General features: G+C 46.7%; 1 protein-coding gene across 5 annotated transcripts in view; it reads right to left on the reverse strand.

Annotated features, from left to right (window-relative positions):
• EDAR (ectodysplasin A receptor) overlaps window positions 1-13,100 on the reverse strand; it is a 92,606-nt gene that overhangs the window by 60,808 nt on the left and 18,698 nt on the right. For 2 of the 5 annotated variants that reach the window (XM_010368808.2, XM_030921736.1), the window contains exon 1: window positions 9,316-9,424. The exons of 2 other annotated variants lie outside the window; for them this stretch is intronic. In XM_010368808.2, the coding sequence (XP_010367110.2) occupies window positions 9,316-9,348 (33 nt within the window). In that variant the 5' untranslated portion in view covers window positions 9,349-9,424. Of the gene's footprint in view, window positions 1-9,315; window positions 9,425-13,100 lie in introns of those variants that run through there. One more of the 5 variants, XM_010368817.2, reaches the window with a different exon arrangement.

Below are 13,100 nucleotides of genomic sequence, written 5' to 3' on the forward strand. Positions count from 1 at the left end.
TATTCGGGAGGCTGAGGCAGAAGAATGGCATGAACCCGGGAAGCAGAGCTTGCAATGAGCTGAGATCGTGCCACTGCACTCCAGCCTGGGCGACAGATCGAGACTCTGTCTCAAAAAAATAAATTAAATTAAATTAAAACACTGTTCGGGCTACTTGTGGTTTGACCATTTCATTCCCTATTGTCTTAATTATTCTTAACAACAGCCTTTTTAATGGATTGAAGTATCCCATCATATGAACAAGCCATAATTAAATCAACCCATCCCCTAATGTTTGCCCTTCAGGTTGGTTCCCAATTTTCACTATCATAAATACAGTTGCAATGAACATCTTTGTGCCTGGCTGGAGATGCCCTTTTTATACGTTCTGAAGAGCAGAAGTTAAAGGGCATGATAGTGTTATGATGCCTGTAGAGGTGTCCTCTAAAACTTGGAGATGACCTTGGTTTGGTTTCAGGTAGGAACACCATTTGGTTTAGAATACTGGCATTCCTGATGCCACTGAAATCCCTCCATGTCCTCCGCTAGCGCTACACCAAGAGTCTCTCACGCCAGCGGGTTCTGATGTTTACCAGTGCATTCTGGGTAGCCAAGAAACTTCACATGACATTGAAATCTGGCAAGAAGCAAGGCTCCCTTGGGTGCTTTTCTGGTTAGATGGTTGACTGACAGTGAAATTTCCCTCATAGATGCTTGATTATGGGCAGTTCCTTCCAATCTGCTCAGCCGCCTTCTTGTGTCACCAGAATTTGTTGAAAATATTTGGGTTATGATTCATTTTGCATATCCCTTCTTGTCCTGGACTTTTACGATTAGGATCCCAAATTTTGAAGCTCAGCAGAAAAGGCGAAGGCTCTTTTTTTTTTTTTTGAAACAGAGTTTTGTTCTTGTTGCCCAGGCTGGGGTGCAATGGCACGATCTCAGCACACCGCAACCTCCGCCTCCCAGGTTCAAGCGATTCTCCTGCCTCAGCCTCCCGAGTAGCTGGGATTACAGGCGCCCACCATCATGCCCGGCTAATTTTTTGTATTTTCAGTGGAGACAGGGTTTCTCCATGTTGGTTAGGCTGGTGTCAAACTCCTGACTTCAGGTGATCTGCCTGCCTCCGCCTCCCAAAGTGCTGGAATTACAGGCGTGAGCCACCACGCCCAGCCAAGGCCCTCTAACTATGGGATTTGCATTTCTATACTTTCCCCAGGCCTTAATTCCTTGAAATCTAAGTGAGGTAACTGGCCTGGGTGCCACTGACAGCCAGTTCCAGCCCTCACATTGCAGCTCCACCAAATTTCTGGTGGGCTCCCAGGTAGCTGTTCACCTTCACTTCATGAGACAAAGCAAAGCCTGTTGTTTATCGGCAGAGATGACCCTGTTTGAACTCTCATGCGGAAGCCAAAGGTCTTAGTCACTGGTTTAGGAAGTCATGGGCAGGTAATGCCATCTGTTTGGGCATATCTAATCACTGTTTTGGTTTCTCATGACAGTCCTTCAAATAGAGAGCTATAAATCAAGTGGCCCCAGGCTCATGGAGGCCCCCCAGGGGGCTGGATGGTTCTATCAGGTTCTGCCTGCCATCTGATTTCTTCACCCTCCTCTGCTGCAGAGGTCCTCAGGCTCCATGCTTCTGATCCACAGCCACACACCTGGATAAACGTGGGTTAAGTATAGGTGCCTCCAACTGCATTTACAACATAATTGGTGTGGCCTTACAAACTATTTGATGCCCAAACCCCATCCCTCACCGGGCCTGCTCAGGGAGGTGAGCGGAGGTGAGGAGCCTCACAATCCGTGTTTTTTAATGCATCCGAGTTATTCCGAAGCAAAGGGTATTTCTTTCCTCTTTTGCTCCTCTAATTGATGCAGCTGTTGCCTAGCCTCATCTGCATTAAGCTAAATATTATGTTTTTGTAACGTTTTTGATCTTCATTAATTATAGCGCAGGAAAGCTGACAAAAGCAACCTGTCTCTTTAATATAAACAAGATTAATTGCACAGTTCCTGCACAAAATGAACTACCAGCCGTTTCACAAAAAATGCTTGTCTTTAAGCAGCCCTTCGGATTAAAAAAAATCAAAACTGTTACAGGAAGTGCCAGAGCTGCCAAATTACCATGCCCGTGAGCCTCACCCTCATTATCAGACTAAACGAACGCACACACCCCTGCACTTTCATCCTCCTCCAGGCCCAAGAAAAAGAAAGGCGGGAGAGAAAAAAAGGGCCTTTATACAAAGAAGTGTCTCTGAAGTCTGGAATGCACCCTGGCTGTTTGAAGACAAGATTTATACCTGACACCTTTCCTTAAGCTCACTGTTGAGACTCGCCTGTTTTCAAATCAACCGCAGACTGGCTGCTTGAGGTACTTCAGCTCGTAACGACCACATAATCTAAGATAAATACACAGGGAATTGCTATCACTTTCATTAATAACCATGAAATAGTCATTCCTTTAGCAGGAAAAAAAAAAAAAAAAAAAAAAAAACCCAGGCCAGTGTCTTCCATGGGCTAAGGCGGAAGGCTCACAGGGTGGGTTTGCTCAGGCAGCAGGCAGAACTGGGGGGCACGGCAAGACACTGGACCCAGGACGCACAGCATAGAGGGCAGAAGGACAGTGGGAGGGCACCCCACGGCCACCCCATTAGCAATGGCAGAGCCAGGAGTCAGTCTCTGTGGTTAAGAGGCCCCCGTCCAGTTCTCAGGCCTCTGCAGGTGACTTCTGTTGGAACACCCCAAGATATCTGGCCCAGGAGACCTAAAGCTCAAGAGCAAGGCTTCTGATTTTGTCGAATGTTGTGACCTTACAGCCACTTGGAAGTGTCAGCCAGAGATAGTGGGCTTTCCAGGCTCATGGCTGGCTGGGAAATGGCACCAAGTTTGGGGCAGGTGACAACACAATTCATGAGAGAATCTGAGAGCCACATCCACATCGTAGAATGCCACTTCCCTGCAAGTCCTCATGAAGTGGCCTCCATGGCCAGTGGCTGAGGCCATTGGAATTGGCACCCATGAAGAACGGGACACTGTGCTCCCAAAATCATGCTTAGAAAGTGGGCTAGAGCCAGAAAAATATGTGTGTCAACACCAGCTCTCTGTGGCTTCCAATGAATTCCTGACTCTGGCACAGTTAGAATCGTGATTAATGCAGTGTACGTGCGGCAGGCTGGTGGCAGGTGGCCCGAGGGAAGCCAAGGCTTCAGTAAAGCTGATGGGGCCATTGAAGGCCAAGTATGTGCAGAGGGGCAGATGATGGCCTATGGAGCCGTGTGGTCTGGGATCTGGGAACTCTCATAGCCTTGTGGATGGAGAGATGAACTGGTGTTGGAGATTTGTTTTCCCAAAGAGCAAGACACGTAGCAGAGAAATCAGAGCTCCCCAGTGTCTGTAATGCAGGAGATGCTGTGCTGTGACTTGGGGCTCTCCCTGATCCAACCCAGTGCATGTCCTCCTGGGTCTTTCACGAACAGAATATTGCATCTTTCAATGCTTTGTTTCTCTGTGATGCTTAAAACCTGTGCCAGGATGACTCAGGTTGTCAGGTTTCCAAGGGACCTAGTTCTCACAGCAGTCATGGGACTGAGGGGAGCTGGGGCCTTGGGGCTCCCCTTGGGAGCTCCAGCCAGGCCAGTGCCAGATGTGGCGTGTGCCCTGGGACTCAGCTCTGGATACCCGGTGAATGGCTGCCGGGGCAGTGGGCAGTGGGGATTTTGCCTTTCCCCAGCGTACATCTGCCTTCTGAGAGCCAAATGTCTGCAGGGGATTCAGGAGCGTGATGAGGAGTGCTGGCTGAAAATGAGAAAGACGTGTCTTCCGAGACACCAACTTTTCCACAGGTCTCTCAAGAAACTCAAGCCTTCTCTAAACACACTTACACATACATACGAGCACACACGTATCCAAGCAAAACCAACACCTGCCCTACATGACATTCTCCATCCTAGACCATGTTACGTGGTGCTATACTACATGGTCCCTTTCCATTTAAAACATGCTAGTCTGCAGCCACTCAGTCAATGTCATGATGCACTAACGCGGCCACGGTGGCTCTGAGAAAGCAGTGCCCTCCCAAGAGGCAGGCTGGGTGCTGGCCTATCCACCCTGCACACCCTGTGGCTGGGTCCACTGATAGGACAGGGTGCTAAGAGGAGTGGGGTGGGGATTCCAGCCCTGGTTCAGTCTGGCCTGGGTGTCCTGGCAACCACAAGTTGTCCCCGGGGTTGCAGTTTCTCTATTTGTCCACAGCAGCCCCAAACTGAGGATCCCCCAAGGTTTCAACTCTGTGGTTTTAGGATCTGGTTTGACACTTTCCTAAGAGATTGTCTGAACAAAAAAAGTGATCACTGCCTCAGAATGTTTAGTTGGGGGTGGTCTATGTTCTCAAGACGCTCTTGCTGATGAATGCCTCTATGGGTTCACCTGCGGTGCTCCCCCAAAATACAGGATACCAGAATTTTTCAGAGCAGGCAAAGAATGAGTATAATCTGGAATGTTTGGAAGATGGGGGCATGAGGAGCCAGGGCAGGGTGCACACCTGTCTCTGCTGCCCGTCAGCCAGCAGAAGAGTGGACGACAACTTCCACCACACTGGCTCAGTCACTGATAGGCTTTTCCATTTTTTTCATATTTTCCTGATTATAAAAACAGTATATACTAATTGTAAAAAGTTTTCAAATATGTCAAAGTATAAAGAAGAAAACTAAAAATCACTGCTGGTCCTACCATATGGAAACGTTATTGAGATTTTGATATATTTTGTTTTATTATGTATAGATATATAGATACATCATTAGGAGTCATATTGTATATTGAGTTTTGTATCCTGTTTTCTTAATGATTTAATGAGCCTCTTCATTTGAAATACTCTTCAGGAACATGGCTGTATAGTATTCCACCATGTGGATGTACCAAGAGTATCCCCCAAGGCTGGACATTCAACTTTATTTCAATGTTTTTCGCTATTATAATGAATGCCACAACGTACATAAAAGACACAGTGGACAGACTTCTAATTATTTCCTTAGAATAGAGTCCCAGTGGTCGAATTGTTGGATCAGAGTTCAGGCGTATAAATGAATGGCGTGTGAGCACACATGGATGCAGAAATGCTCGGCCACCTCCCGACCAGCACTGGAGCAGGCCCTGCAGAGTGGCTCCCGCTGCAGAACCTTTGGGCCTGACCCTGACTGGGTTTTGGAGGCCCAGAGAGAAAAAGAAGAATGACCACAATTTTTAACGAAAGAATAAAGAAACAGATTCAAGAAAGGGAACAGTTGCCAGCCCTTTCCCTCCCTAAATAATTAAGAGAGGGAGACACACTGCAGCCTGGGGACCTCTGTCCTCAGGACACACTAGTCTAGGCTGTCCTCCCCTCGCTCACTCAGGGGCATCCGGTGCACCCACCAGTGGAGGCAGGCAGGGAGGAGCCAGCATTGGAGCACAGCTTCTCTGGGACCAGCCACCCTCCTTGGCTGTCCTGCCCTGCTCACAGCCAGGCCCTCTTCAGAGGGAGGTAGAGCTCCTGGTTCCCACTGCCTACATCAGATTTATGTGCCAAAGGTCGAACTACTCTTTTGATTATGGACGTTCTGCAAAAACAGACACTTACATTAAATAAGCACTCATTGGCAGATGGTGTTATAGTTATGTTTTCTTTTCTGAAACTCTGTGGTCAGAATGCATTCATTCTCATGCAAGGGGCCTTGGGCTCAACTCAGCCTTGGGTGGGCGCAGAAAAGCCTGGGGGAGGCTTCCTGGAAGAGGTAAGAAGTGATCAGGCCCGTGTTGGGTCTTTTAACCTGCTGTTGCTCTCTCATGGCCTAAGTCCGGGGAGAGAGACCCTTGCTTCACACTAATGGCCCCTGTGCTGGAAACGAATGGAAGCAGTGAGTCCATAGCAAGCATGGCTGGGCCAACTCTCATTTTTCCAAGTTAATATTTGTAAGAAAAACTCTAGTTGTGTTCAGGGAAATCAAAGAGGGAAAGCGCAGCCGTAAGTTAAGTCATGAGCTGTTTCTCCTGACACCTCTCCCAGAATCTAACAGTTTGGATAAAATCCTGGATGGACTTTTTCCTTGTGTAAATCACAGAAGGAAATCCACAAAGATGTCCAAGTGAGACTGTGAACTCCCTGTCTAGGCAGCCCCCCAGGCTTTCCTTAGGGTTTCCTGATGGCAGATAGTGCATTGCAGATTGCATTGAGATGCTCAGACACTTTCACATCCTTTCACACATGTGAACCAAAGTTCATTCGCAGGAAAATCTTATGAAATAGATAGGTTGTGTTGTCCCTGTCTTACAGATAATGAAATGGAGGATTAAAGAGTTTGGGATAATTGTTAAAGCTCAAACAACCAGTAACTGATGCAAAAGGAACGCAATCCAAGGGCCTTCCGTGCAAAGGCCACCTCTTCCTGGCATGACACCATCGCACACACACTCTTTTCAAGATCAACCGCAGTACCATTCTGTCCAAGAGATTCAACAGAGTGACACTGAATTAAAAGCACAAATCCAAAGATCCTCACTCTTCAATGGTTTTATCAAAGATCTACAAACAAGAGATCTGCAGACAATCCCAGTGTTGTTCTAAGATAAGGAGAGACAGCTGCAGAGATGCCAAGGACAGGGAGGGAGGCTGACTGTGCACTTGTCTTACCCTTGTCAGGAACATCTGTGCCAGCGATCAATTGAACTGAATAAAGTCCAGTGGCTCTGTGTCAGTGAAGTTCACTCATTGTCACTTGTAAGTCCCCTGTCCAGCCCTGCAGAGGCCACAAACCGCTGTACACCCCTAACTTCAACCGCTTGAGTGTGTGCACGAGTCGTACAACAAAGACATATTCCAGTTTTGGGAAAATACATCTGAAGTTTTACATGATGCATTCTTATCTGAAATTCTGTGGCCAATGTAAAAGGGCTACATAAGCAAAAATCATCACACACACCACACACTGTTAAATTGTTCATAGCAACGATGAGAAAAGAATTCAGTTTGCTTTCAAGTGCTCTTCAAAATCTGTTTCTAGGATGCCCAAAGCCGACGTTCTAAAATTTAGGAAGATTCGAATTGTAAAAATTGCACAAGGGCATTTAAAAGAAATTAAGCTTTCTATTTGAAAGTGGATTCACGTGCACTTGTTTGTGATAATACAGAGATAATACAGATAATACAGAGAGATCCCATGTCCCCCATTACCCAGTGTACCCCAATGGTTTCGTCTTGTAAAATTACAGGATGATAGCACCTGCACAGTCATGTGTGGACAGCAATATAGTCAAGGTAGAAGACAATTACCAGAGGGTTTTTAGAGACTCCATTTTATAAAACTCCATGATCTGCAAAAGCCAGCAGCCCTCTCAACAGAAGAATGAACCTGGGAGCTCTGCAGAATGTTGCGGCCAATTCTGGGCAATTCCCAGGCTGTGGGTATCACAGGACTGCCTGGTCTGGGGCCTGCAACCTGCAAAGAGGGGCCCTTCCATCTGTAGACTCTTCCTTCTCTTGGGAAGATGAGGCAGAGGGAGGAAAGTGTGAGCTAGCTGGAGAGACACCCACACACTCAGAAGCAGATGACCATGGACCGAGGAGCCAGTAGGGTCAGCTCTGGCTGGAGCACGGGCCAATCCCGGACTCACTTCTTGGACCGTTTTCCTCAACCATCAGCTGAGGCAGCTGAGCCTGGCACTGTCCAGGACTATGGCCGCTGTGGCTGCCGAGCCTGAACTGTGGCCAGTGTCCCTGAAGCACTGAGTTTCTCATGTTAATGAATTCTACTTAATTTAAATTTAAACAGACACATGTGGCTGTGCCTACCCCACTGGGCAGCACAGAAGATAGTCTTTCAGATTGCTCCCACCCCCTGAAATGTTCCTATAATTAAAAACATCCAGGCTTATATAGATGGAGCATGTTTTTTATTTACTCCTGGGGAAACTGAGACTCTGAGAGATCTAGGACTTTTCTGAGGTCCCACCGGTGAGCTGTGCTACAGCCAGAAGCCCCTGCCAGGTCATCTGGACTCCACTTCAAATCTCAGTCTCTGCCACATGATGCCACGGCTCAAAAGCAGTCCCACTAACAGGGAACTGTGACGAAAAGGGATCAGGTCATGGAGCTGTTCATCCTTCCCTAGACTGAAGAGGAAACCCAAAATATGAGAAATAAAAATCCCTACTCTAAGAGGAAATCGGGTACTTTGGGGGAAAAAAACCCCAACAAAATCCAAAAACCCAACCAAACCACAGTCACCAGTGAGTGAAATGAGGATAGTCTTTTAACAACAAAGGGACTGCTGTTTAAAGAACTAGCTTTCTCTGAGCAAATGGAGCAGCAAATAGCACTCCAATTCCAGAAAGAAAAAGTGCTGGAGGCGTGTCCACAGGAGAGCTTCCCAGTGCTGGAATCCACACTCTCCCTTATGCCACACTCGGTGCTCACTAAGTGACAGCAGGCAGCAGCCGTTGGCTTGATTCTACCCAGAGAGCTGAGGTTCCTAATCAGAAGACCTTCCAGAGAGCCACAGACCCCAAATGTTTGGAAATAATTCCACAAACCGTGTAGCATGACAAAACATACTTAACAACAGCACATCTGGAATAAGGAACAATTCATTAATTCTAATTAAATCATATAAAGTTCAGCTTAACATTAGAATTTTTTTTAATGATCTAAGACTCTCTTCAAAAGCACAACCTGCCTTTTACGTGAACATTCTAAAAACTTACTTTAATATTCCCCCGAACATTTTTAAATTATGCCACCCACTCAGAAAAGTGTGTGTGTGCGTGAAGCACGTGTGTGTGTGTGTGTGTGGGTGTGTGTGCGTGTGAAGGGTAGTGTTTTTTTTTTTTTTGAGTGTCCAGAGTGTCATGATTACATCTTTTAATGATAATAAATGGGCCAGGTGTGGTGGCTCACGCCTGTGATCCCAGCACTTTGGGAGGCAGAGGCAGGCAGATCACGAGGTCAGGAGATCGAGACCATCCTGGCTAACATAGTGAAACCCTATCTCTACTAAAAATACAAAAGCAAAATTAGCCGGGTGTGGTGGTGGGCGCCTGTCGTCCCAGCTAGTTGGGAGGCTGAGGCAGGAGAATGGCGTGAACCTGGGAGGCCGAGATCACGCTACTGCACCCCAGCCTGGGAGACAGAGTGAGATTTCATCTCAAAAAAAAAAAAAAAGATAATAAACGACCCAGTTGTTCCCAGATACAGGTCTTTTGGGGAGATAAAGACATTACAGACAGGAAGATCCTTAGAAGGTTTTTACCCCATCAGGATTTTCTCCTCTTTGGCTCTATTGGCTTTGGGTCTTTTCCTCTTACCTTTGGGTGTCTGTGTGCCTCCTTCCTTCTCATTTGGGTGACTGCTGCAGTGGGAGAGCTGGGCACCTTCCCTAGGTGTGTAGTAATTGGGGTTTGATGTAGGAGAGGTGTGACTGCTCTGTGCATTGATGTGGTGGTGGGGGGCTGGGATTTTAAAACATCACAGGAAATTCAAGATGGGCCTTTTGATGTGCAGCACCCTCCCCTCCCCTCCTGCATCATGTACTCTCCCTCCACCTTTCCCTTCTGTGCTCCCCCCTCTCCCCCCCAGGCAAAGATGTATTTCCTGGAAACTGGAAAAACCAGGTACTATCAACCTCAAATCAGTGCCAATTAAATTCAGTTATAAAATTCGGGCCTTGTCCCTCATCTCTGAGTGACACCTTCCCTTTTACAACCGGGGCTGTTAATACCACAATTAAAACATTCAGTATCACCATATCCTTGGATCTAAAGCAGTTTATAGCCTTGAACTTCTGTAAAGAAAGTCATTAACATATCAAGGTGTTTTGATAAGACCAACTTTGAAGCAAGCCTCTCCTCCTGGTCTTTTATCCCCTCTGCCATCTTATGTATCAAATTTCAAGAATGCAAAGACCTATCTGCCTAGCATGTTGTTGCCTACTCAAGTTCTGTCTTTGTTATTTCTGTTATCAATATTTTAAAGTCAGATGATCTTTGCAATTAACACATGAACTTTGGGTGAAGGGTTTAGATTTACTATGCTGAGACTGGCATTAAGTTCCTTCAAAGCTTTAAGAAATGCAGGGGCATTGGAGGCCAGTCACAGGCGAAGCTCCTGTGGAGTGACTCCTCACAGGGCACAGGAAGTCCTATGCCTCATGTCACAGGCCCCAGTGCAGTTATGCAGGGTTAGAGCCTGTGGTCTCAGCCATACCCTGTGCTCTTTCAACCTGAAGACTATGAGGAAATGGTCATCTTCTGTCTGGACAGAAGTCATCAGAGAGTTCTGCGGTGCCCGAGTGCATTCAAATAGTAAGGAAACCCTACTGACTTCAGGAACACTACTGTGTTTGGTTATAGGGTTTCTGAGAAAATGAGCTTCAGCTGTGTTGGCTCTGCCTGTGGAGAAGGGCTCCCCAAGCTACTGAGCCCACATGCAGGGCTCCCTGCTAGCAGAGACCAAGTGCCATCCCTGGAAGCAAGCACAGTAGAGGGAGGATTGACTGCCTGGGGACCACTATCCTTGGCTAAACTGCCGAGTAGGTCAAACAACTCCACAAACATGATGAAGCGAAAGGAAGTCAGAGCAGGACCCTCTTTACTGGAGTCTGTCCCAAAGACCAGCCAATGTGGTTTTTGTTTTTTTCTTTTTTTGGAGACGGAGTCTCACTCTGTTGCCGAGGCTGGAGTGTAGTGGCGCAATCTTGGCTCACTGAAACCTTTGCTCCCCAGGTTCAAGCCATTCTCCTGCCTCAGCCTCCCAAGTAGCTGGGATTACAGGCATCCGCCACCTTGCCAAGCTAATTTTTGTATTTTTAGTAGAGACAGGGTTTTGCCATGTTGGCCAGGCTGATTTTGAACTCCTGACCTCAATTGATCCACCTGCCTTGGCCTCCTAAAGTGCTAGGATTACAGGCATAAGCCACTGCACCCGCCCAAATTATGTTTTTGAGATCAAGTCCCTGGGATAATCAGTTGTAGGTTCATATTTCACAGGGAAAAACAGAAAAAAAAAATGAAGACTATCAAAGGCTAGAATTTTCTTTTACTTCAATAGTTCATGTTGTCCCTGAGGTTGCAGCAAATGTGCTGTAGAAAATGGTTTGAGGGCTTGTGGGCTAAGAGCAGGAGCAGAGGAAGGGGAAGCCTGCTATTCTCCAGGCCTTTAAAGTTTATGTTTATGGCTCTCCTACTTGTCTTTTTATCCTTTTTTTATTATCAAGAGGTTTACAACAGTCCTATGCACAAGAAGTGACTTCCTAGTTTTTCTGCCAAAACGGGGTGGCTATAAAACTTGAAAGAGCAGGGGGCTGTCCATGCCTGACAGAGTGTGTCTTTGTAGAAAAATTTAAGGTGATTTTGATCCTTTAATTGCTTCAATTTTACTTCATAAACCAATTTCTTTTCCCCTTATCCCTCAAAGCTTCCAATAACACAATCTATTGGGAAAAACTAGACGGTGGATTTCTGCTTGTTTGAGAGCTTCCTAGGTGGATATTTTTTAAAAGGAAAGTGAGAACCCACCAAGATAAATTTCTCTTCATGTAACAATGTTACTGAGAGCAGTGACTTCACAGAAACAAAAGATGGAAAACCCTCAAGATTAGTGAGTCTAAGACCTGTCAAATCCAGCTTTGCGGAGACAGAGGGCCCCAGCCACAGGGGTAGAAAACAGCTCATGCACACAGAACAAGATGCGTGGAGAGATCATAGAGAGACGTGTTATTGAGCCTAGACTATGTGCCCACTGTCCCAAGAATGCCTCAGTCCCAGGCCCTGGGTGGAAGGTCAGCCTGGCATGCAGCTGAGTGCTGCACAGGGACAATATCATCTGATTTTCACAGCAACCACCTGGCAAAGGCACTGTCATTGTTCTCACTTTAGTGGAAACTGTCTCTTCTCAAAGTGGGGTCCACATACCATCTGCATCAGTACCGCCCGACAGCCTGTTGGAAATGAAGAACCTGGAGTACCCTAGATCTACTAAATCAGGGCTGACCCAGACATACTTCAACATTTGAGATGGAATGCTTTAGCTCATAGGTCTCCAAGCCTTTTTTTTTTTTTTTTGGATTATGCATCCTGAATAGAAAAATAATTGTGCATGCGTCCTTTTGACTGTTGAAACTTTGCAAACCAGGGATGTAGCGTTTTCTGTTCGGTCTGGGGAGGTTTCCCCCTAGCAGTTCTAACCAGGAGGAGGTAACACAGAGCCCACAGAAACATTCTGGCTTGTTGAGAGTTGGAGCAGAAGGGTGGTAGGCATGCTCAGAGGGCAAGCCAAGGCTATGTAGGTGACCAGTCTGTTGCGCCTTCTGATCACAGGCATGGTGTCAGGGAAGAAGTGAGTTGGCACTTTCTTCTGCACTGCTGTGCACAGAATTTGCCCCCTTTACTCTGGATAGCCCTGGTAAAGCTGGATGCTGATACAAAAAGTCATCGAACACTAGGAAATAAGGTCATGTGGAAGGAAACTAGCTTTCCAGGGACCCAGGCCTGCCTGAGATGATGTCATCTCCAGGGGCGTGTATCTGAGCTTCACTCTGCTACGCACCATTTGGCCAAATCCCAGTCACGGTAGGGTTACACGTTAGCTTGTAGATTTTAGCCTGATAAAAAAGACAGCCACAAAGTTTATAAGACTTCATTGCTCTGTGGGACCTTAAGCAGTTTTGTTATCCTAACTTATTCCGTTCCTCAGATGCTCCTGGAATCAGTGAGGCCACCTCAAGGGATCCCTCATTAAGCAGCTGAATGAGTCCCTGATGCACAGTCAGTTTATGTTGTGTGACAGTCATGGTTTTAGCTCCCTGAGAATTGGATTCAACACGGCTGATGAAGAAAGAAGTCTCCTCTGCTCTATGCTGCTCTTGATCTCTGGCGGCTGACCCTTGACTTTGACAATCTTCCTTTTTTTCCGCTCTTCTCTCTGCCCTGAGCTCCAACCTCCGCCCCACCTGTTTTTAGATATGCACTTTGACTCTGTCTTTCCAAGACCTCACTTGAAATTACCCACTTTCTTGGTCTTGTTCTTGCTGCTATTGATCCGTATGTGCTGGCTAAGTTCAGATGGTTGTGTCTCCGGTGAGAGGAGAACGATT

Source organism: Rhinopithecus roxellana, chromosome 17 (assembly GCF_007565055.1).
Source record: "Rhinopithecus roxellana isolate Shanxi Qingling chromosome 17, ASM756505v1, whole genome shotgun sequence".
In the NCBI taxonomy this organism is placed as follows: Eukaryota; Metazoa; Chordata; class Mammalia; order Primates; family Cercopithecidae; genus Rhinopithecus; species Rhinopithecus roxellana.